General features: G+C 37.8%; 2 protein-coding genes across 3 annotated transcripts in view; one reads left to right on the top strand and one right to left on the bottom strand.

Annotated features, from left to right (window-relative positions):
• The window catches only part of LOC144979650 (uncharacterized), a 19,184-nt gene extending 5,885 nt beyond the window's left edge, over window positions 1-13,299 (bottom strand). For both annotated transcript variants that reach the window (XM_078926479.1, XM_078926480.1), the window contains exon 1: window positions 13,079-13,299. Coding sequence is in view for 1 of the 2 variants with exons in the window: in XM_078926480.1 (XP_078782606.1) it covers window positions 13,079-13,098 (20 nt within the window). In the remaining variant the exon portion in view is untranslated. The remainder of the gene's footprint in view (window positions 1-13,078) is intronic.
• Window positions 13,300-18,581: 5,282 nt separating this feature from the next.
• On the top strand, window positions 18,582-25,841 carry LOC144979118 (uncharacterized). The gene is made up of 4 exons (XM_078925717.1): window positions 18,582-18,677; window positions 18,922-19,042; window positions 20,204-20,218; window positions 24,644-25,841. Exons 1-4 carry the CDS (start codon window positions 18,582-18,584, stop codon window positions 25,714-25,716), a joined length of 1,305 nt encoding a protein of 434 aa, XP_078781843.1. The 3' UTR covers window positions 25,717-25,841.
• Window positions 25,842-26,048: the final 207 nt, after the last annotated feature.

Here is a 26,048-nt window from a genome sequence, read left to right as displayed (position 1 = left end):
AATATAATAATAATACAAAGTTCAACGTTATTGGACACGGCTAATGCTTCAATAAACACTACTCACTCTAAACAGCTGATCCAATTACCAGAAAAAAATAAATGTTTACTGTGTAATGATCCAGACAGTCCCCTCGATGCCCAAATATAATCAACTGGCGCCGACACGCCCAGCCCTCGAATTCGTTCAATTAAACAGACTGAAGACCAAATATACATCACGTCGACAACCCCTCTACCATCACAACGCCAGATAGACCACCACCAAACCCAACGCAAAACCTATTACAGTCCCGGGGGGAGAGAATTTCATTCAAGACGCCTTAAATCGACACGACAAAAGTCAGACCAATGACTTATCACAGACCTGTCTGGAACACCTGATAGTGACACCTCAACAAATTTGCCTTTTCATCTTCCTTTATAAAATTATGATTTTGTTGTATTATATTCTAATGTCGATAGCTTACTTAACAAACGATCAGAATTAACATGTATGATACAGAAACATAATCCCATGATAATATGTCTTACTGAAATTATGCCAAAAATTGAACTTGAGATTGATTTAGAAATTGAATTTTTTATCGATGGTTATAACTTATTTTTGAATGATTACCCAAGTCGGGGTGTTGCATCTATGTTTTGGATTGTATTGATGCCAATATAGTCTCTTTTGATCAGCCTATGATTAGTGAAAGTGTATGGTGTGATTTTAAATATAACAATTTACACATACTTGTAGGAAATATATATAGGTCTCATAATTCAGACAAATTAACTTTCATTAGAGATATAAAAGAAACCTTACAGTCAGTAGGTAGAATGAAATTTGATTGCGTGATCATTGTCGGAGATTAATAATTTTCCTAACATTAAATGGACAGAACCATGTCTAACTTTTCCCGACTATCTATTTGTCGAGGCAATTAGGGATGCTTTCTTTATTCAGCTGGCGACACAGGCTACGAGACACCGACTGAACCAAACTAGTAATATACTCGACTTGGTAATATGTAACGATGATTATTGGATTAATAATAATATTGACCATTTGCCTTCGGTGGGTAAAAGTGATCATGACTCACTTCTTATATCGTTAAATCTTTCATCCGCCAAACATCTTTCACATGTTTATTTTGATTATTTCAAAGGTAATTACAACTCTTGTAGAGAAGACCTAAATGCCGTGAATTGGGGTGCTCTTGAAGGCTACGGTGTGAATGAGGCGTGGTTGTTTTTTAAAAACAAACTAAAATGTATAGAATCTAAACACATTCCATTAAGATGTAACAAAAAAATAGTTCTAATAAACCATTGTGGTGGACAAAAAACGTTAAACGTACAATTAATAAGAAACATAAATTGTATAAGAAATTCAAAAAGTATCCTACAACAGATAATTTTCATAATTATGTCAAGGTTAGAAATAATACCAAATACACGATTCAAAATGCTGTGAAAACGTATGAATGTACATTGGCACACGAATGTAAGAGTAGTCCGAAAGGCTTTTGGAGATACGTAAACAGAAAGTTGAAAAGAAAACCAGGTGTTAGTGTTTTACTGAAAGATGATGGTACCAAGGTTACTTCGGATATAGATATAGCTAATGTTTTAAATAATTATTTTTCATCTGTGTTTGTTCAAGAAGACACTACAAATATACCAACTTTCAATGTTACAATTAAACGTCCCCGATTTTTATATTACACAAGAAGACATACTTGCAAAATTGTTGAATTTAGACGTGACTAAAAGCATGGGACACGATTCCCTTCATCCCCGTTTACTGAAAGAAATGGCCTTTGAAATATCACAGCCGCTATCAACAATATATAATAAGTCTCTTGGATCTGGTACCTTACCTATTGAATGGAAACAAGCCAATATTACTGCCATTCATAAAAAGGGAAGCAAACTAGATGCTGCAAACTATAGACCAATCAGCTTAACATGCGTACTCTGTAAGGTTATGGAGTCTATCTTGAAAGACCGAATAATGGACTTTCTTGAAAGTCATACGATGCTAAACGATAACCAGCATGGTTTTAGATCAAAGAGATCATGCATTACTCAACTTTTACAGGTGATGGAGGATTTTACCAAGTTAATTAATCTTGATCAATGCATTGATATTGTTTATCTTGATTTCCGCAAGGCTTTTGATTCTGTACCTCATGAGCACCCCGTGTGGTGTCCGGGGTCCCTCAACTGAGAGGGTCAAGAATAGCCCAACGCCAAGCCAGCGTGTCGTAAAAGGCGACTAATGGTGTGTGATTCCCCCATCTTTGAGTCACCTGGTCCTCCAGGTTGGGGGTTGGCAAAGGGTTAACACCCCTTTCCGTTAAACTCAAACCGTTACAGAAACACAGACAGACAAACTAAATCCTTTTTTTAGCTTGGGCGACCGAAGAGTTTCTGGAATTACAGAATTTATGAAGGACAACAGACAAAGCCGAAAGGACTCTGCTGACCCGATGACGTCTTCGCCAAACAAGCAGCTTCGAATTGCGTCGTGGAACGTTCGCACCATGTATGAAGCAGGAAAAAGCTCTCAAGTTGTGACTGAGATGAGAAGATACAGGCTGCATATACTTGGAGTAAGCGAAACCCACTGGATACAATCCGGACAGAAACACCTCAAGTCTGGGGAGAAGATTTTATATTCAGGGAGAGGGGACGGGATTCATACACAGGGAGTAGGAATAATTCTAAGCAAGTTTGCCCAGAAGTCACTGAGAGGATGGGAATAATGCGGAGAAAGGATCATCATGGCGTCCTTTACAACACGGAGTAAGAAGATCAGCATGAACATTGTACAGATCTACGCCCCAACAAATGATGCAACAGATGAGGACAAAGATACATTTTATGGTCTGCTACAACAAGTCATTGACAAGTTGCCAAGGAAAGACATCAACATATTGATGGGAGATGCTAATGCAAAAGTGGGACAGGATAACGTAGGCTATGATGGTATCATGGGACGTCATGGCATGGGAGAAATAAATGATAATGGAGAGAGATTTGCAAATTTCTGTGCATTCAACAGTTTGGTGATTGGAGGATCAGTGTTCCCCCATAAGAGGATCCACAAAGCAACTTGGGTCTCACCAGATGGTGTGACAGAGAATCAGATTGATCATTTTTGTATCTCTCGTAGATTCAGACGTTCATTGGAAGATGTGACAGTACGGAGAGGGGCAGATGTTGGATCAGACCACCATCTGCTATTGGCAAAGCTTAAGCTCCGACTCAGAAAGCACGGGGCCAGATCACATACAAGAAGAAAATTCGAGGTGAATGCACTTGATGGGGAAAAGAATGAGGAATTCAAACTACAATTGAGTAATAGATTCCAACCTCTTACTGAGCTCGAGGAGGACATAGACGTAGAGTCACATTGGGCAAAGATCAAGGAAGTCTACATAACAACTTGCCACGAGGTATTGGGGGTAAAGAAATCGGAACATAAAGAATGGATAAGTCCAACCACCTTGGACCTTATTGAAAAGAGGAGAACAAGGAAGGAACAAGTGAATGCAAGCCGAACAAGGGCTTCAAGACTGGATGCACAAGAGCAGTATCGAGCCATAGCTAAGGAAGTCAAAACATCTGTGAAGAAAGACAAGGAAGCATTCATGAACAGACTTGCAGAGAAAGCAGAAGCAGCAGCGACTGGAGGACACATGAGGATCCTTTATCAAACTACCAAGACACTTGCTGGAAAATATGGGAAACCAGAGGTACCAGTCAAAGACAAAGATGGGAAAACTATTTTTGGAAAAGAGGCTCAATCTGAACGATGGAGGGAACATTTCAACTGCCTTCTGAACAGACCACCACCAGACAACCAGCCAGAAATTTTGCCTGCAAGGAATGAGCTACCAATTAGCTGTGATCCACCATCGATAGCAGAGATTGTGGGTGCCATTAACAAAATGAAAAGGGGGAAAGCTGCTGGACCAGACCAGATTCCACCGGAGGCTCTAAAAGTTGATGCGGAAAGAAATGCTGAGGCCCTGCACCCACTATTTGAGAGAATCTGGAATGACGGGATATTCCCAAAGGATTGGAAGGAAGGACATCTTATCAAGCTTCCAAAGAAAGGGGACCTCAGTAATTGTAATAATTATCGAGGCATCACTCTTCTTTCTATCCCAGGAAAGGTTTTCAACCGTATTATTTTAGAGAGAATTAAGAATGCAACAGATGCTAAACTGCGGGACGAACAGGCAGGTTTTCGGAAAAAACCGTTCAACCACCGACCAGATTGCCTCTCTGCGAGTCATAGTAGAACAGTCTATAGAATGGAACTCTCCTCTTATTGTCAACTTTCTGGATTACGAGAAGGCTTTCGACAGTATTGACAGAGCAACATTGTGGAAAATTCTGGCACATTATGGACTCCCTGAAAAGATAGTAAACCTCATTAAGGAAATGTATGAAGGATCAAGTTGCAGGGTTGTACATGAAGATCAGCTTACTGACAGCTTTGAAATTAAGACTGGTGTCAAGCAGGGATGCTTGCTCTCACCATTCCTGTTCATCCTTGCCATTGATTGGCTAATGAAGGAAACCTCCAAAGGGAGAAGAAATGGGATACAGTGGACCCCTGGACACAGTTGGATGATCTGGATTTTGCAGATGATCTGGCTCTTTTGTCCCACACCCAGGACCAGATGCAAGCAAAAACCACAATTATAAACAGCCTCTCGGAATCAATTGGTCTAAGAATTCACCCTGCAAAGTCAAAGGTCTTGAGGATAGGTACGCGTCAAAGGGAGCAGATCAAAGTAAAAGATCAGGAACTCGAAGATATAGACACTTTCTGCTATCTCGGAAGTATAATTGACAAGGATGGAGGCACGGAAGCAGAGGTGAAAGCACGAATAGGAAAGGCACAGGCTGCATTCACATCTTTGAACAGAGTTTGGAGAACTAAAGATATCTCCTTTCAACTAAAGCTAAGACTTTTCAACTCAAACGTGAAGTCTGTCCTACTGTATGGATGTGAAACTTGGAACGCATCACAGGCATGTATAAGGAGGGTACAGATTTTCGTAAACAGGTGCATGCGTAAGCTACTCAGAATAAAATGGATGGATAGAATAAAAAATGAAGAAGTATGGAAAAGAACACAGCAGAAACCAGTGGGAGAGGATATAGGAAGAAGACGATGGAGGTGGATTGGACACACGCTTAGAAAGAATGACTCAACTATAACAAAGAAAGTATTGGACTGGAACCCTCAGGGCAGAAGATCAAGAGGAAGGCCACGAGGAACATGGAGAAGAATTAAAGAAGCTGATATACAGAGAAGTGGTAAGACCTGGAATGAGATAAAAAAGTTGGCTCAGGATAGAGAAGGATGGAAACTGTTTGTCTGTGGCCTATACCCTGACCCAGGGTGAAAAAGGCAATGATGATGACCTCATGAGAGATTATTCATTAAACTAAAAGCATATGGATTTAAAGGGAATATCTTTAACTGGATTAAAGACTTTTTTAATAATCGAATACAAAGGGTCATTGTCAATGGTGTGGGGTCGGATTTTAAGAATGTAATTAGCGGTGTACCCCAAGGAAGCGTATTGGGACCACTTTTATTTCTTTTGTATATAAATGATTTACCATGTGGCATAAATTCAGCCTGCAAACTGTTTGCAGACGATACAAAGATATATAGTACAACTGAACATCATAACATTCTACAAAATGATATATTTTCACTTTTCAAATGGTCTACAACATGGCATTTGGATTTTAATGTTTCGAAATGTAAAGTATTACATATAGGAAAAAAGAATCCATGTCATAATTATTTTACCGATACTTCTATGTCAAATCTACTTTCCGTTGTGCCTTATGAAAAGGATGTGGGAGTTACTTTGATTCACATTTGAATTTGATTTACATATTGATAATTGTGTAAGCCGTGCAAACAGAATGATGGGAATAATATATAGAACCTTTATAAGTTTTGATAAAACCACATTTTTATATTTGTAAATCGCTCATTCGACCAATTCTAGAATACGGAAATTGCATCTGGAGCCCATTATATAAAAGACAATCTATTAGTATTGAAAGTGTACAGAGGAGAGCTACCAAAAAAATTTATACAATACAGTATTTATCTTATTAGGAAAGGTTAGAATGTCTTGACTTACCCAGTTTGAAATAGAGAAGAATTCGTGGGGATTTAATTCAGGTTTATAGATTGGTACATGGTCTGGATAGGATAGACTTTTCTGATTTTTTTTCATATTCTAATATTACTTTTACTAGAGGGGACAAGTTTAAGATTTTTGTCTCTAGATGCAAAACAAACATAAGACAAAACTGGTTCGGTATTCGTATTGCTCAGAAATGGAACAGTGTGAAATTTGAAACCAAGAATGCAAAATCTATGGATTATTTCAAGGTGTTAGTAGACATGGAATTATATGATGGGAGATTTATATATGACGAATAATACGTGTTTGCTCTGCTGTTGACATGGCTTTCAATCTTGTATGTATATATTATGCATTATTATATTATTATGGTTATCTTCTATACGCGTATGTATGTGTGTGTGTGTGTGTGTGTGTGTGTGTGTGTGTGTGTGTGTGCTTTGCATGTCACGGTTAAAGATATATGTTTGAACACCACATGAGTACATTTAAGTTGAAATACTATCTTTACCACGTGTATCGTTATTGTAATATTTAATAAATAGATTTATGGCATTACTAATTAATATTAAGGGCATTCAAGGGATCTTATCTATTTTGCCCTATACCACATGTTATGTTATGTTATGTAATGGGAATGTCTCTAATCATACAAACATACCGTTTATGTTCACTTAAGTTTAGCAAAGGCAAAGTGAACGGGTTAGAATGCGCTACACTTAGGGATTCAGGATGTACTACCGTGGGTGTCAGGGCTTCACTAATCACATATGAAGATAAAACTGGAAACACGTTCAGTGCATATCCTTCAGTAGTAACGTTGAAACATTTGACACCGCAAATGTTTACATAGAGTCCCATATTACAAAGGCAATGTCGAATGTTGTCTTTTACAAAACCGATCGTGGATTTGATAATTGGTAATGTTAAAGGTGATAATAACAATGCCAAATTTGTTGAAGAATTACAACTTGCGCAACACATAGCTTCCCCAGCAGAAACTAAATCTATGATCAAATAACAAGAGTCACCAATGACTATTTCGCTAGAGCCACAAAACTTTGATTACAATGATTTTGTTAAGGCACAGAATGAAGCTATTCCATAAGAAATTACTTTAAGCTTTTTCACAAAACTGCAATCTCCAAAAGAAAATACAATATGGAACACGATATATATATATATATATATATATATATATATATATATATATATATAATATAATATATTTATATATATTATATATATATATATATATATATATATATATATATATATATATATATATATAGACGTCTATATATAGAATACAAATTGTCACTCACATTTTTTGTGGCCGAGACGTTCGTTTCTGTGTCTCTTTACACGTCCTCAGTCGGCGTAATCCTTAACAATGTCCATATATATATATATATATATATATATATTTATATATATATATATATATATATATATTCACAGGCCAGGTATGACAAAAGATGTTCGCAATACGTTAAATCATGCAATACCTGTCAAAAGCGAGTTGCGAAAGGTTGACTGCCGAAACATCCCTTATTTCCGAAATAGTTGAAAGAAAATATATTCCCGTGCTGCAGAATAACTATAATTGGGCCTTTGCCGAATTCTGAGAGAAATAACACGCACATTTTAACTCTGGTTGATTAAGCCACATGCTGGCCAGAGGCGGTCGCACTTAAATCAACGACACCAGGCCATATAGCCGAAGCACTCATGATAATGTTTTCACGCTTAGAAATACCTAATGAGATATTATCAGATAACGGACCTCAGTTTACCTTGCACATCATGTTACGCAGATAGAAAAAGCAAAGTTAGAAAATTCAACATTGGAGATCAGGTATTAGTGCTTTTGCCCGATGACACAAAGGAACTTCTGTTAACTTTGAAAGGGCCATATAAGGTAACCGCAGTTAGATAAGGAGTAAACTATTATATTAAAATGGGCGATAAAACAAAAACTTTACACATCAACATACTCAAACAATATGTTGAACATAATCCCGCGTCGGTTTTCATTAATGTTCAAAGCGAAAACGCGAGCGGAGGCTAATCATTGAATCCGAAGAAGATGAACGCGAGCTTCATCATCCCCCTATCTCGTTATACAGGGAAAACGAATCGATAAATGACGCAAACATTAACCCCGAGTCAGATGTGTCATAGAAACAAGATACAAAGTCACTAATCGCAAAACACCAATCTGTACTAACAGATATTCAAGCCATACTTCAATGGGAGCGATCTATATATTCATGTTTTCGTTCAATCCGGTCACCGATCACATGATCGGTTGCTGTACAACGATTGGACATTTCTCAATGTATCTAAACACGCTGCTTTGTTTATGAAATTTGTAAACATATCCATGAGTCATACTGAGTAAAATGACCAATTGTAACATTGGATATTTCTCAAACTCTGAATACTTTTCACTAAGTGGGTCATTTTGAGCACATTATGCAATGTGACCAATGACCTCGAGCACATGGAAATGTAATATAGATCATGCCCATTGTCGAACACGACATTAGGCTAACTTCAACAATAATTATATCAGTAAAGAGTAAAAACTACCCCGTGCCCTCTCAATCAAAAGAAGCAGTAGTGAAAGAACTACAAATGATAGACACTGATATAGTGCCATGCTATATTCTCCGAGCACGTATTGCTCACCAATCGTTGTTGTCAAAAAGAAAGATGGTAATATAAGATAATGCATAGATTTTCGAAAGCTAAATGAAGTCTTCAACGCCGAACCCATACCAAACCAAGAAAATCTATTTGCCTAGCTATCTAAAGCAAAATTTATCATCTAGCAAAATCTCGCCAAAGAGTATTACCAAATTGCCCTTAAAGAAGAATACAAGCAATATACTGCAGTCCAGTCACCACTTGGACTGCTGGAATTTAACTATTTACCGTTTAGTCTAGTTACAGCAGCAACTACTTTCCAGCGCATGATGCGCATGCTTTTCCAAGACATACCAAACAGACTGTCATACTTGGACGATGCGTGTATACACTCCGAAATGTGGAGAGAACATATTGTAACACTCGGAAGGGTATTAAAACACTAAAACAGTACACTATCAATGTTAAACCCTCATAGACAAGCATTGCTTACAACCAGATTGATTTTTTAGGTCACATATTTGGCTTACGGATCCAAAAACCCGATACCGATAAGCAATAACAAATCAAAAAGTTGCAAACCCCCAAAACTAAAAAGGACGACAGAAAAGTGTTTGGCCTCCTAATCTTTTATAAGAAATATGTGCCAAACTTTTCATATATTGCACCGCCTTTAACAAATCTCACAAAGAAATCAGTGCCAAAGAAAATAAACTGGACAATTAAATGTGAAGAAAGCTTCAACAAACTTAAATCAAATCTATGTTCTGAACCAATATTAAAGTTGCCAGATTTAAGTAAACAGTTCTATGTTAGAACAGATGCATCTTGCAACGGAATTGCAGGTGTTTTATTACAAACAAGAAAATGACGGTACACTAATGACATGCCAGTACACAAGCAGACAGCCTCTATACAGTGAAACACGATATTCAGTGATAGAACGCGAATGCTTGGGAATTATTTTAGGTCTGAAATCATTCAGCAGATATCTCTTACTGAAAACATTTGTTCTTAAAACGGACCACAAACCCCTCACATACATAAAACACAACAACATGAACAACAGAAGAGTTTTTAAGTGGAGTCTGTTTCTGCAAAATTACCCCTTTTTAATATCTCATATTCCTGGTTACGACAAACATCCATGCAGGTTTACTATCGCAATAGGAGTAATGCGTAATTTTGTAGTGTGTGGGTAAAGGCCATCTAGTCAAACTATTGTAGCTGATTTTATCTTTATTTTTTTTCTCCCCAATAACCATTAAAACTCACTTTTGCGTTCGTCAGATTGATATGGTGGAGGTGGATTGGCATTGGTCAGGGTATTGGCCATTTCAAATTTTAGTCCTGTTTTCTACCTTCAATGATTGTATGATCGAGTGATTTGCGTCAATATTTTAATAATAATATTACATATCTTTCAGTCAAATAATATCATAATCCTTATTGTTACATACTTATAACCATAAAACATATATCATGTAGAGCTATATCCTTCAGACTAAAGGATTTTCTTGTTTAAATGTTTTATTGATGCATCCCCTTAATGAATGGATTTTATTTACATTTGTTCCATTTTTTCCATTGGAGTATTTTAAGTGAAAAATAACTTAATTAATATCTAAGGGTATAACGACCCGCTTAAATTAAGAGATAAGTATCTCGCCTATCTTATTCATTTCATGGAGACTTCCTTAAATAGATCTCTTATTGACCTTACTCATTATCTGTTTGAAAAATTTATTTTCATGTAATATACTACAAAAATAAAAGCGCATTTTAAACGTGGATGGGTGGTGTCACGTTACTGTAGAAGGAGCTTAAGTCTCAATGAGAAATTAACTTAAGGCGACTATGAGTTGTTATTTTTCAAACTTTGTTGTTAGGCTATCTTGTGTTGACAACTCCTCTCAGTCGTCCTATGAATACTACTCACCATGGTTATATAAACCCATGGCAGACCGCAAGCCATGACTTGCTATTCTTCGCACAATGCAGATTGTTAGGAATACGTTCGGGGCCGGAAAATAGCAAGGCATAGTGCAAGTTACTGGACTGTGTAAGTCAGTAAACGGATGACCAAAATCATTGCATTGAGAAGGCAGGTCTATGCAATGTCAGTCCGATCTAAAAGAGATCAATAAAATCATAGAACAGAGAAGGCAGATCTGTCACTATGCGTATATGTCTCAATAAAGTATAACACAGAGAAGGCCGAAATTGTGATAAACAATATTCAATACTGGCCGGGTCGGTGAAAAACTAAATATAAGACAGAAGGCCAAAACTGTGTTATAAAAATATTAAATTTTGGCTGGTTTGGCGACGAATTAAAAGGAGATGTATGCCGTTAAAAGTTAATTCAGCCAAATGTCTGTCCCGATCAAAAGGATAGTGCAAAGTCTTGTGCGTAAAATATATTTGAGAAGCACAGTTGTTCTCAATATTTAAATTTGTTGGGCCATGTTCGGTACAGAGCGAAGTAGTATCCACACAAAACATCTTCTTCATGAAAAATCTGATCAACGCTGTTACAAGAAAACAGAGGAGCAAACTTGAGGCGACAACAAGAGACAAGATTTGTTTGTGTGTATTGTATTGTCTTTACATGCGACTGAATATGTAAGTTTTGTTTGTCAAAACCTTTTCATTGTATTTTTGACATTCTCTTTATTTTAAATAAAGGTATAATTTAATAAATATCAGCAAACTTCTTTAATGATTTAAAGCTATCGTTTTGTGGGGACCGTTTTCATTAAAAAAAAAACCCCAAATACTTGAGCTTTTATATAGCGCAATACCCACTCAATGTGCTCATTGCGCTTCAACACGTAACACGTAGAACAAGACATGACGCCTGTTTGGCGATAGCACAATTTCTTTTCGCTGTTAACGGCCAGTGACTCATTTCACACATGAGTACGGTGAGAGAATGTGAATAAAAAGCCTTTTCCAAGGACTCAACTATGCGCTGAGTAAAGCTCGATCCATCCGATCCGAAAGCGAGTGTCATTATTATACCACTAGACCACATATCCGCCAGCCAGATTAAACATTCTAACGAAAAAAGTTATCTGTAAACTTGAGCGTTATCTCACTCAATCCTAGAGATTTTTGCTACTTTTCAAAATTGGAAAATATTTATTAAAAATGAGCATGTAAATAGATAGTTTTATTCAACTACCATTAACATGTCAAAACTAAAAACATTAGGTTTGATACTACGCCTATAATTTGTCTCAGAAAAATGTAATAAATATGGGTGGGGTAAAAGAAATCCTGGTAAACTACTTGATATAGTCGGTGTTAGGGTTGAGTGAGTTAAGTCTGATAAAATTTTAGTAAAAACTAACTCCCAATCGGTGGACTAAAAACAACAACAAAGAACTGAGAGAGGTCACTCCATTTTTCCACGTGTATGGACGGATTTGTCCAAAGTTTAGGATGTCCAGGTCAGACGCAGAAAGTGGAGATGGGTTGGCCATACCCTGCGGCAAGAGCCCTGTAATACAACCAAGCAGGCTCTCGTAATGGAACCCACAGAACAAGAGGAAACGGGGTCGTCCAAAACAGACGTGGAGGAGAAGCCTCCACCAAGATTTGTACGTCTCCAATCTTACCTGGAGTGAGGCAAAGGTCTGTGCCAAGGACAGAAGAAGATGGAAGAGTGCTGTTGAGGCCATATGCTCCCCCAGGAGACAACCAAGAGGCATAAGTCAAGTGAGTCATGGAAGGATTGAAATTGACGCCACTAAGCTCTTTGTTATTGTTTTTAGATAGCCATTTTGGTGATTAGTCCTCACTAAAATATATCAATCAGACCATAAACGTTTATGGTTGGAAACTATAAAAACCTGTGCCAAATTTAAATTATATTATTACGAATAACCATATGTACAAGTAGCTGTTTACCGACCTGACATGTTCTGGAGTAGATACGCATCGTCTGCTATAGATAGTATGCGCTTGGCTTGGTATCTCATATCGTTGCCATCCGGAAGTATAACGGACCAACACACAAAACTAATAATAATTAATACAGTTTAGTGAGAATTACTCATAAACGCGGATGGAAAAAAGCAATAACGAAGACCTGAGTGACGTCAACTTCATTATATCTATTAAAACCGTCTCTGTATTTTAGTCTCGAGTGACACATAGTTTTGTGTGTTGAAACATTCCATCTGGCGGTCAGTTTTTGTGTGTATTTTACTTAGACGCATAACATGGATATAACCTTACCTCTGGAGACTTCCGAACATCTGCCTCTGCGCATGTCACAATACAAATTAAAACGAAATAATTCACTAAAATCAACGCCATCTTGAACATGTTTTCATGCTCCTGGCGGATGGTGACAGTTCCCAACGTCTATTCAACTTGAAGTCAGAGATAAAAATAATGTTTAGAATATGGAGAGTGGCCTTTCGTGAATAAGCAAATAAGAATAACGAGTCTAAATTAAAGATGAGCGGTTCTTTATATAGTCATGGAAAATAAGGGGGCGGTCACAGCCTCTTTCGCGTATTGTGTCGGTGTTGTGCGGCGTTTTCTTACTTCTATTTGCTGGTCTTATAGATGGAACACAATTGACGTCACTCAGCTCTTTGTTATTATTTTAAGACAGACATTTTAGTGATTAGTTCTCACTAAATTTTACCAATCAGACTATCAACGTTTAAGGTTACACATAGTTCTGTGTGTTGGTACGTTATAACCGGCTGGCGAATGTTGTGAGAATTTTAAGCTAAACACATAGCATCAATAAACCAAATTGTGACTCATAGCCTCCAATCGGTAAAATGTCGGAATGATTTAGATGCTAAAACTTACATTTTTTTCACGCTATATCCACAAAATATGCTCAAAACGCTTTACAATAGGTCCTAAGCCAACAACATCACTGAACATGTTGGACGAGACATGACGCCTTTAGGTGATATTACATCTTTTTTTTCGGACAAAGACAACTTTGTTAATGACCAGGTACTCATTTTATACATGCGTGCGATGAGAGAATGTGAGTAAAGAGCCTTTTCCGAGGACTCAAACGTGATCCGCTGAGAGCAGTATTCGAACCGTAGACCTTCCGACCAGCAGGCGAGTGTCATACCACTAGACCACATGCCGCACACTACAAACATTGTAGCAGTTTACTCTCTGGGTGGAGTTCCCGACCTTCACAGTGGGTAGGGAGGTACTTACTGTGTCTTCTATCCCCTTATAGCTGTTTTCGAATTTGGTTTTTTTTTTTTTTTTTGTCTTTGTCTTGATATGAGATTAACAAATAATTGAGCTTTATATAGCGCAATATCCACTAATTGTGCTCAAAGCGCTTTACAAGGGGTCCCTGGTCCACAGCAACATTTATGTAGGACAGGACATGACGCCTGTTAGGCGATATTACAATTTTTCGGACAAAGACAACACTGTTAACGGCCAGGTGTATCGTTTTACAACTGAGTACGGTGAGAGAATGTGAGTAAAGAGCCTTTACCAAGGACTCGACTTTGCGCCGAGCGCGAGGCTCGAACCCAGGACCTTCCGATCCGAAAGCGAGTGTCATACCACAAGACCACAGCCGCACATAGCCGATTACTTTGTTTTGTCCTGGCCCTGACCGGATGCCTTTGCTGAAACAGTCAAATGTATAGATAGTTTTGGGAGATGATATTTTTTTTCCTTGCAAGGCACAGTTATGCACTGTATTATGTTTTATTTACATATTATATGTGATTTGTAAACATTTGAGTGTACTCCTCTTAGTAGGGACCTGTGCTTGTGTCTGGATGAGACTTTAAGATGATCTCAAACTTAAGTACTGTGATAGTGTAGTCTTGGAATCTACAACTTTTTGCTATGTGAACCAATTTCCCTTTGTCTGATCTATTTCTCCAGTGAGGCGAAGCGCGGAATTCTTTTTCATGGTATGAGGCGAATAGCAATATTATTAATAGATTGCCCACAACCAGGAACTCAAAATGGATAGGACAAATTAATAATTATATTATCATTTTGATTATGCACTTCTTGTATTTGAAAACTGCGGTTCATTTGAAAGGTGCAAAAATTACAGGGATAAAGAAGTTTAGATTCTGTTTCATTTCATATTATCATATTCAAAGACCCCCCCCCCCCTCCCTCCTCAGTGAAGATAATTCAAGAATGTCAAACATGTACCCTGCTCGATGGGTAACCAATGGGTTTTGTGCGACCTGTATGAGTTGTCTTGCTCAACAGTTGGACGGGGATTATGTCTTTGTGAAAGGCATTTCTCATTTTCCTGTCGGAGAAGGGGGTAAAATTTGGGAGGATCCCCTGTTTTGTAAAAATTAACATCAATGTCTTTGTCTAAAAATGTGTAAGTACCCCAAGAGCTGCTTGCGTCGTCCAGTCTATCACATGTTTGTTGTCCACCAGGGGAGAGATAAATTATAAAAGCATTGAGCATTATTCAACACTAATTACTATTTAAATTATATCTATTGTTACACTATTTCAAACAACCCAAAATTATTTGCTAAGCTACGCCACTGAATGCAACTTTGTTGTGAATATTTTACCCACGGGAAAGAGAATCAACACACCATTACTGTAAACATCATAAAGATTGAGTCATATTTTATTTCAGACGATGAAAAGATCAAATGAATTGGGCATTGTGAGACAACTGTTTGGTCTGTCACTATCGGTATTCAAAATTCGTAATGTCACTTAAAATATAAGCCCGCATGCAAAAAGTCCCGGCATCTTATTTCCTAAATTTGCGATATTTCGTGCACACGGTACTTGGAACGGACTATAGAAAAAAAACAAAACTAGGTAATCTCATTCCAAGATAAAGTCAGAAAGCAAGTTGGAAAACAGATATAGGGGGAGGGAGGATAGAAGACACAGCATGTGACATATCTGCCCATTATGGAAGGTTGAAAAAAAAACTCCACCAAGAAAAATATTGTTTATTACGCATACGGCAATACTAAATCAAGTCCATAATAATTGCGTTTGGTCATCAGACCTACCAATATCTATTTGGGTCGGCTGTTATCCTCTCCCATGAACAACAATCCGTACTGCCATACGCTCACAAAACACATTTAATTTCTTTTTTTTTTTTGTGGCCAAAAATCTTTAACTTTTCATGTGATTTTTATTTGTTTGTTTGTTTGCTTTTTAAAAATATTTTCGTTTTGTTTCGATTTGTTTTGTTGTTTTTTTGTTTGTTTTTTTTGGCTAGAAATATTTCACTTCAAATATTTATTTTGGCCAGAGCTATTTCTCTTTAAATGTTTATTTTGATCAGAAATTGTTTTGTCAGAATTTGGCTGTTTAATCACAAAGCGCAGCGTAAGGGAAACCAGATCACCACAAGTTATCGGACACGGGATAATTTAGGTTATATTGTGTTTTTACCATTGACATAGTAATTGTTAACCTTTTTTTTTTTTTTTTTGGAAAACATCATTAGTATTATCAGAAAAAAACCAATAGGACTATTAGATTGTTAGGTCTCTGGTTTCAGTTCCGGTGTCGACGGGACAATACTGCCGTCATATGGTAAAATGACGCAAGTGTCTACGTAAACAAAAATGAGCTATTTATACTATGGGAATCCTCATTTCAAGTCACACAATACGATCTAAGCCAAATAGTAATGTGCAATTTTATACTATCAGAAATACACAAATTTGAAATTGAAACATAAAATAAATCCTTAAATTTCCAAACACATTTCCGACCATAGTTCAAAACTAAACCAATGGCATTTACCTCCTTTTGTCATACGACGGCAGAATAGGGTAAAGAAGTGTGACGCCACACCTGCTATTCTTCCACTTCCAAAACTCACTCACTGGGAGTGTGTGTATACAACCAGTCCGTCGGAGAACTAGTATTGACCAGCGACATCTATAGATGTATACGACGTCCTAGATATTGACTCATATGAAGACATAACTATCTTAGTAGCAGGGTGTATAGGCAGATGCATGGGATTACGAGACGGGGATGGATGATCTTTTTTGACGACTAGCATATATATATATAAATGAGCTTTATATAGCGCAATATCCACTAAATGTACTCAAACGCTTTACAAGGGGTCCCTGGTCAACAGCAACATTTAATATGTAGGACGGAACATAACGCCTGTTAGGCGATACTACAATTTTTCGGACAAAGACAGCGCTGTTAACAGTCAGGTACTCATTTTACACCTGATTACGGTGAAAGAAAGTGAGTAAAGAGCATTTTTCAAGGACTCAACTATGCGCCGAGCGCGAGCCTCGAACCCAGGACCTTCGGATCCGAAAGCGAGTGTCATACCACTAGACCACATAGCCGCGCTATAGACTAGAAAATAAGTGTCATCGCTCTGGAACCAGAAGATCAATTATTGAAGGTGTTTGCCCCGTTCTCCGGATTGGAACACGTCTGTGTGCGGCTATGTGCTCTAGTGGTATGACACTCGCTTTCGGATCGGAAGGTCCTGGGTTCGAGCCTCGCTCGGCGCATTGTTTAGTCCTTGGAGAAGGCTCTTTACTCACATTCTCTCACCGTACTGAGGTGTAAAACGAGTACCTGGCTGTTAACAGCGTTTTCTCTGTCCGAAAAAAAAATATAACATCGCCTAACAGACGTCATGTCCCGTCTTAAATGTTAAATGTTGCTGTTGACCAGGGACCACTTGTAAAGCGCTTTGAGCACATTTAGTGGATATTGCGCTATATAATAAAAAGCTTAAAAAAAGCTCTTTTAACACCACATTTTTGTCCCCTATTTGAGTCAGTGGAAAAGGCTCTTTACTCTTATTCCTTCACTGTCCTCAGGTGAAAAGTAAATGCGTAGTCGGTAACAATGCTACATCTCTGGCGAAAACTTGATACACATTAGATATACATCTACACCACCTACTCAGTTTCTACTTGTTCTCATTTATTTTAAGATTAGCTTTTTTTATATAGAGCAGCATCCACTAAACGTGCTCAAAGCGCTTTACAAAGGGTCCCTGACCAACAGCAACACGTAACATGTAGAACGAGACATGACATGACGCCTGTTAGGCGATATAACAATTTTTTTTCTTCCGGACAGAGAAAACGCTGTTTACGGCCAGGAACTCATTTGACACCCGAGTACCACCAGCCTAGTTTATATTTCACTTGATTTCATTTGTGACCCTCCGTCTCAAAACGGTATTATGTCGGGATGATCCAGACTCCAAAAAGTGAATTTAGAGATAGAATGATGAGAAATTGGAGCTTAGAAGTTTTTGCAATGCAAGAAATAGTCTTTATACTCCACCATAACGTACAGAAATTAAACCCAAGTTGGATATTTGTGGCTATGAATTCAATTTCCATTGTCGAGCGGATCCCGACATAATACCGCTTTGATACGGTGGGTCACATTTAGTATCTAGATACCTACTAGGATCAATTCTATGTCTGCAACCTATGTTTAGTTTTTTTACTAGTAAATGACTTGCTAGTCAAGAAATAAGAAGTAAGAAAACGTAAAAAAACACCCACACAATACGAGAAAGAGGCTGTGAACGCCCCCTTGTTTTCCACAACTATATAAATACCACCTCATCTTAAATACAGACTCGTTATTCTTATTCGCGCATTCCGTAAGGACAAAAGGCCTCACTCTACATTCTAAACATTATTTTTATCTCTGATATCAAGTTGAATAGACGTCGGGAACTGTCATCACCCGTCACACACATGAAAACATGTTCAAGATGGAGTTGATTTTTGTGAATTATTTCATGTTAATTGGCATTTTGACATGCGCAGAGGCAGATTTTCAGAAGTTTGAAGTGTCAGATTCTCCGGAGGTAAGTTTATAGATAGTATGTGATTGGCTAAGAAGCTCACAACATTGCCATCCGGAAGTATAACGGACCAACACACAAAACAATGTGTATCAATGAACTGTTATAGTCTGGTTCATACAGTTTAGTGAGCATTACTAATAAACACGGATGGAAAAAAAACCCAATAAGGGACGTTATCTTCGTTCTATCTATATCTTTTGAAGTTATGCGTTAAAGTAAAATACACACAAAATCTGTCCGCCAGAGGAAACGTATCAACACACAAAACTATGTAACTCGAGACTATAATACAGAGACAGTCAACTTGGAGAGTGGCAAAAGGGTTTTAATAGCAGACGATGCGTATCTAGGTCAGACCATGTCAGGTCGGTAAACAGCCGCCACTAGCACATAATATTATGTGTATTTGTAATATAATTTAAATTTGGCACAGATTTTTACAGCTTCCAAGCTTAAGCGTTAATAGTCTGATTGATATATTATTTTAGTGAGGACTAATCACCAAAATGGCTGTCTAAAATCAATAACAAAGAGCTGAGTGGCGTCAATTTCAATCCTTCCATACACGTGGAAGAATGGATTGACCTTAGGTATTGGGGGTTGGTTTTCATTAGAATGTATCAGACGAAACGCTCAAGTTTACACATATCTACCTTTTTGCATTAGCATGTTTAATCTTCCTGGTGGATGTTGTGAGTATTTTATTTAAACGCAACACGTCAAAAGATCGATATATCAAAGTGATCTTTGATAAGCCGAAATGTTTTAAATCCGAGACTTGTTTGAGGATGTTTTATAGCCTAGTGCTTCAGCTCAGAGATCTGGGAAAGTTACAAGTCATGCTTATCATTATACAGTAGTGCGCAAAAGAAAGGTAACTCCAAATATGATAGAAGGGAAGATGAGCAGCTTGGTTTGTTTGGTGACTAATCGCCGGGAGTAACTTTCCTTTGTTTCCGGGGGGAAATTTGTTGCTGCCATTGTTAGCTTACGGTAACAACAGGAATGGATTCATAACAATTGGATTCAGTAGTCTGATGTCACGCCGCCCGGCAACGGCGGCCATCTTGGTTCTAAACCAAAAAAATCATTACTTTTTAATCTTCATGCTGGCTAGAACTTTTCATATGCCTTGTGATCAGAATGTGTAAAAGTCAAAACATGATCAAATTTATGTGTTTTTTTCTTCCTCTTGATGCGCTTTTATGATAGCCGGGGGAATATTTCATACGGGCGTCCGCCATCGTTCCGATAGTTCAGAGCCAGTGTTACTAAGTTACCATGCGTCATAAGGAAGGAAGTGACGTTACGACTGTTGAAGAGTATTTGGCTTTCACATCGAGAGTAAAACAAGGCCGTGACAACTTTGTGGAGCGATCAGTTGTAATAATGTCAAGTGCACGGCTTCTTGCAAAGAAAAACTCTTTTTCACATTCCCAGAGGCTTTAACAAAATGGGATTTTGATGCGATGCGCGAAGGTCCTCAATCTCTCACTATTCTCTCCTAATCTACTATCTAGACTAAGTCAGATTCTCCGGAGGTAAGTTTATAGATAGTTTGTGATTGGCTAAGAAGCTCACAACATTGCCATCCGGAAGTATAACGGACCAACACACAAAACAATATGTCGTAAGAATGGACTTTTATAGTCTTGTTCATACAGTTGAGTGAGAATTACTCATAAACACGGATGGAAAAAAAAAAACAATAAGTGACGTTATCTTCGTTCTATCTATATCTTTTGAAGTTATGCTGAGATGCTGAAAACTTATATAGCGCTATAACTCCGAGACACCAGACTCTAAGCGCTTTAATTAAATGAAATGATTCCGAAAAGACATAAGCTGAAACAACTAATTTTGTCAAGATTTTCTCTGTCGATGCCAGATTCCACCACTTTCTGAAAGAGATTAGATGTTATTGTGATGCAGCTCAGCTCGAGTTGCAGTTAATAACCCCTTGCAGAAAGAAATGGAAGCAAGAGTCATTTCCTGAAAAATATTCCTATTTGTGCCTATAAGGTCAGAAAGAGGGAGAGAGAGAGAGAGAGAGAGAGAGAGAGAGAGAGAGAGAGAGAGAGAGAGAGAGAGAGAGAGAGAGAGAGAGAGAGAGAGAGAGAGATTTACAAAATTATTTTTTTAGGTCTTGTTTTTCTTTTTTTTGTTTGTTTGTTGTTTTTTTTTTTCGTTGGAGTTATTAGTCTCTTTTTCTTAAATGTCGTTTCATGAAATTCAAATATGCCCTCTTTATCTAATTGATTCTATGAACTTCAAATGTGGAGCCAATTTGTGACCCAACGTCTCAAAATAGTATTATGTCGAGATGAACCAGATGCTATAAAGTCAAATTAAAGTTAAACTGGTCAAAAATATGAATAATTTTGCACTCTAAATTATGGTATTCATTCTCCTCAATTAAACGTATAAACTCAACTCAAGTCGACGGGTCACTCTGCTGTGTCTTATGTCTATCTATACCGGTTTACTCTTTCCAAGTTGTTCCTGACTTTGCTCTTTAATGGCATCTGTCGGGTTTTTCTCCTGGTCCTTTCGGGGGGGGGGGGGGGTTATTAAATAGTTTCAGTTTCTATCTTTTTTTGTTTGTTTGAGAAAGATGATATATTCTCCTGTTCAGGTCAAACCTCTCTCTCTTTCTCTCTCTCTCTCTCTCTCTCTCTCTCTCTCTCTCTCTCTCTCTCTCTCTCTCCCTCTCTTGTGTACTATTAAATCATTTTAGTTTTGAATATACTGTATTTTGTAAACATATGAGTATAGCGGGATCCTTTTGCTCTTTACTGGATAAGTACTCGTTCTTCCACCTTCCATATTGGGCAGAGTGGTCCTTTATATCTATTTTCATTTCAATGTTCTCTGTCTTTGTTCTGCATTAAGATTGCTCGTTTTATCCTGGCCGTAGCGTCGATCCTTAGCGGGGAGGGAGGATGTTAAGAGTAAAGTAATAGTCCTTTTTTCCCAGCAAATTACTTCTCTTTAATGTACTATTATAGTTATTAATTTCCCAATTAATTAACCAATGACAATAGGTATGACACTCCCATTCGGATCAGGAGGTCTTGGGTTAGAGTCCCGCCTTGAGAGGTGCTGAAATCATAAAAAGTGAGTGTTGCAAGTGCCGTAAAATCCCTATTTAAAAAGCAGTAAACTAAATTCCTCGTAGACTATTCTGATTCTGTTCCCTTTTACAAACAGTCCCACTTTGTCTTTCGTTTCCTTAGGTGCTTTTAGCTGCAGATCTACATCTCTTCCCCTATCATTCTCCTTTTACTGGCGCTGCAAGACCCAAAAGTGTTAACGCACCGTAAAATCCCCCAAAACAGATAAAACAACAACAAACTCCAGCACACTCATTTATTTAATTCTATTATTTCAATAATTAGATTATTACTCTTTCTCCTCTCACTTTCTTATCGAATCCGTCAGCTTAAGGTATGGAGACTGTTTCAGGTCCACTGGGCTCAGCAGGGTGGCATCTGAAGATGCAGTGTCTGGTACACCCGTAAACTGAACGTCCTTGTCGGGGACCAGCTTCTCCGAATCCAATATACCTGGGGATGACGCTGGACCTCAGCCTTTCCTATCGGGTAGATCTGCGGCTATGTGGTCGACACTCACTTTCGGATTGGAAGGTCCTGGGTTCGAGCCTCGCTCGGCGCATAGTTGAGTCCTTGGAGAAAGCTCTTTACTGACATTCTCTCACCATACTCAGGTGTAAAATGAGTACCTGGCCGTTAACAACGTTGTCTCTGTCCGAAAAAAAATTTGTATATAGCCTAACAGGCGTCATGTCCCGTCCTACATGTTAAATGTTGCTGTTGGCCAGTGACACCTTGTAAAGCGCTTTGAGCACGTTTAGCGGATATTGCGCTATCTAAAAGCTCATTATTATTATTATTATTATTATTATTATTATTATTATTATTAATATTATTATTATCTCGAAAGAGTTGCCCGTAAGATGGAGATAATGGCAGCAATTCAAAACACGATGTTCGACGGATGACGATTTCAAATAACTGGCGTAATAAGATCACAGAGAGAGGGAATGGGGATACCCATCTCAAGCATAATGGATGGTGACCCGTTTCGAGCCGAAATAAGTCCCGGCAACCCTTGTACATCGATTCCCTAACTTCGGAGAGATGGAGGTCGGTTTAGACGAATTCAATCACTCGAGGGCGGGGGGGGGGGGGGGGGGGGGGCATAGACTCTTCGAAACTGGAGGAGAAATTGCCTGGCTTTTCCACAAGAAAGAGGAGAAATGGGGTGGTAGCCAATCGGCTTGGGTCGAGAACTTGCTTAACAGCACGCTCTTTGTATCAATTGGGACTTCCCACCTGTTCAACATGTACCCGTTGTGGTAACGAGCCCGAAACAGCAGAACATATTATGGTTGCGTTGTAACGATGCTTCCGGGAAGGTGTTGCGACTGTGCACGAGTGCGGTACGGACTTTGCATATTTGGTCGATCGGCATAACACCATTAGAAGCTGCTTCCTTAGTTGTCGAGCATTAGAAGGGTGAAATCCACAAAATGAAGCCAGAGGCATATATAAATACAGATCCATATATTCAATTTATACTATATATAATTAGAACTGTAACTGTCTTAAACCAACAAACCGATTGTTGCAACAACAAAATACTACGATTGATTCATAATTTAACCAATAGTAACGGATAACACCACCGATTGGGAAAGGGAAATTACTCTAATGTTTAAATGACTTCTAAAGAGAAAAAAAATAATTCAAGTTGCTCATTTTCCCTTCTACCATCGTTGGTAACACTCCCCTTAAACGGGATTTTAAGACCAGTTTAAAGACGAATGTTGATTATTGCTGTCATCTGATTTATAACTTTAGGCTGAATATTTTGATACCAAATATGAAACAGTTTTCATTTATATTTTGCTCAAATCTAGGGTTTGAAGAACGCAAATTGGAAAATGAGATTTGCAAATACGATTAAGAAGGGAAAAAAAACACTACGTTATTTAATGACTCACTCTACAGTCGATACTTTATAATAACAGGAAGTAAAGAGAGTAGGAAAGTGCCAGAAGACAACAGAGAATAAAAACTTCGCGGCGGCGATGGGGGCTCGAACCCGCGACCTTTCTGGATATGACCTCCATCGGCCGTCTGTAAAGCAACTATTCGTTTCTTCATTGACTTTGCATTGGACTTAATGAATACTGGATCTCTTTCACTCCAAATGTCCGTTAGAATTTGAAAGAGTTCGTCGGAGTTATTAGTCTCTTTTTCTTAAATGTCGTTTCATGAAATTCAAATATGCTCGATGGGGGTTTAAGTCGGGAGAAACCGTTGGCCGTGCTAGAACTCTCACTTCGCCGTCAAACAGACATTGAGCTGAAATATGAGAACGATATGGTGTGGCATTAGAGTGCAACGGTACCAAGAAACCTTCATGGGTATGGACTGGATATGATTCTGCCGGGATTCTTTGCTTGGATTTTGCAATGTTGATTTTTTGTAGTAGTGAGTTAGAGAAGAAATATCTGGACAATGTCTTTATGAAACCAATCATATTGGGTATCAAAATAAGCAGAAATTATTGTAGTTTTACCACGAATTAAAATTTAGCCTTGTGTTGTAGAGAAAGGTCTTTTTTGTGCGGCCAAGTTTGAATAAACGGTATTTCATCAAAATCAGGCGTATGGAGCATGCTTAATAATGATGATGATGATGATGATGATGATGATGATGATGATGATGATGATGATGATGATGATGATATATATGATAATAATAATAATAATAACAATATCAATAATAATAATAATAATAATAATAATAATAATAATAATAATAATAATAATAATAATAATAATAATAATAATAATAATAATAACAAATAGAAAAATGATAACGTTACTTACACTTTTCCCCCCACCAAATAATTGTGTACATATATTTATTTTCCAGCAATTCAACCAGCATCTCGGAGTTCTCGAGAAAGCCGTAGACAGAATAAAACGTTCTTGGAAACACAGGCATATTCTCATCCTCGATCTCACGTTGTTAAAAGATCTATAGAAAACAGGATAGCGGATGGCCTCATTCTCAAATCACTGGATTCTTATTGTCACGTTTTCAAGTCTGATCGGGACATAACTGATCATCTTAGACAATCCTCCGAGCAAGAACCTCTAAAATATCGAGATTTGTCAGGTTATACTCAATACAATGCACCTACATCTGAGTTTGAGACAGAACTTGAAAAGAATGATGAAGCAGGGACAAGGTCCAGTTCAAATAAAGTTAAAGAGCGAAACATTATTCCTCTCAAGATTCTGGCTCAGAGAGACGAGGATACAAAAACGGTTTGGAATATTTTCTATTTCGCACATTTTGGTGATTTTGTAATGGTGAGAATGGATCCAAAATATTTCCAGAAAACAACGGTAAAAATGCCGAAAGATTCGTGTCGTAAGGTTGTATCCAAAGTAAGATTTGAGGTCGATGCTCCGGATGAATTTTGTTTTAGCGAGTCGGGTGGCCTACATGATCGGGAGGCTACGTTTGGAATAAGCGATATGGCGGCGAAAATTGAAGTTATTGTATTAAACTTAGACATCTGTACATTCGGAAAGAGATGGAAACCAATAAACGAAATCGAAACTATGATTATCACAATTCCGACATTATCAGTATCTGCACCGTTTAGCGATGATGACAATGAGAATAATGAAAATGAAAAGAATATGACCTTTGACATAAACTTGGACATGTCCACCGGTCTAAAATTTTCGGCCAATTTATTTTTATGGGATGCAGACTATAAGAACGTTTTGAATACCTCGGCAAGTGCTTTTGTTTCTTACTTTTTCAAGGAAAAAGTTGTAAAGCACAGGACTGGATATAATGATGATGATGATGTGGACAAAAGACATTTTAATCTCAAATTCGTTAACAAAAAACAGCTCAAACTTGAAGTTATCGGAACTCAAATTCAAAATAAATCTGGAATGCTATTTTTAAACTATGGATATTCGTAACCATCATTAGGACGTTTATACAGCCATCTTTTCAAATCATTTCTCGTGGAGCGGAATTTCCCAATTGGAATGGCAGACAATTCTAGGGATGTTCCGGATGGAGTCATATTTTTTAAATCAAAGACAAGGTAAAGATAAAAATCTATTTTAATCTAAGTGTGGTTTTACAATTATTAGGTGAACGTATTTATCACAGATTCTGCCCCTTAGTTGTGTCCAACACAATAAACACTAAGTAAAAGGACAACACACACGTTAACTATTAACACCTTTTTGGGCTCAATGGTTTCGATTAGTGAAAAAACTCACAAAATCACACGATTCATTAGAAC

The sequence above is a fragment of the Berghia stephanieae genome, chromosome 9 (assembly GCF_034508935.2).
Source record: "Berghia stephanieae isolate SIO BIC M18660-M18661 chromosome 9, UCSD_Bste_1.3, whole genome shotgun sequence".
Lineage (NCBI taxonomy): Eukaryota > Metazoa > Mollusca > Gastropoda > Nudibranchia > Aeolidiidae > Berghia > Berghia stephanieae.
Note: the sequence above shows the minus strand (reverse complement) of the source record. Positions and strands in the feature narration are given on the sequence as shown.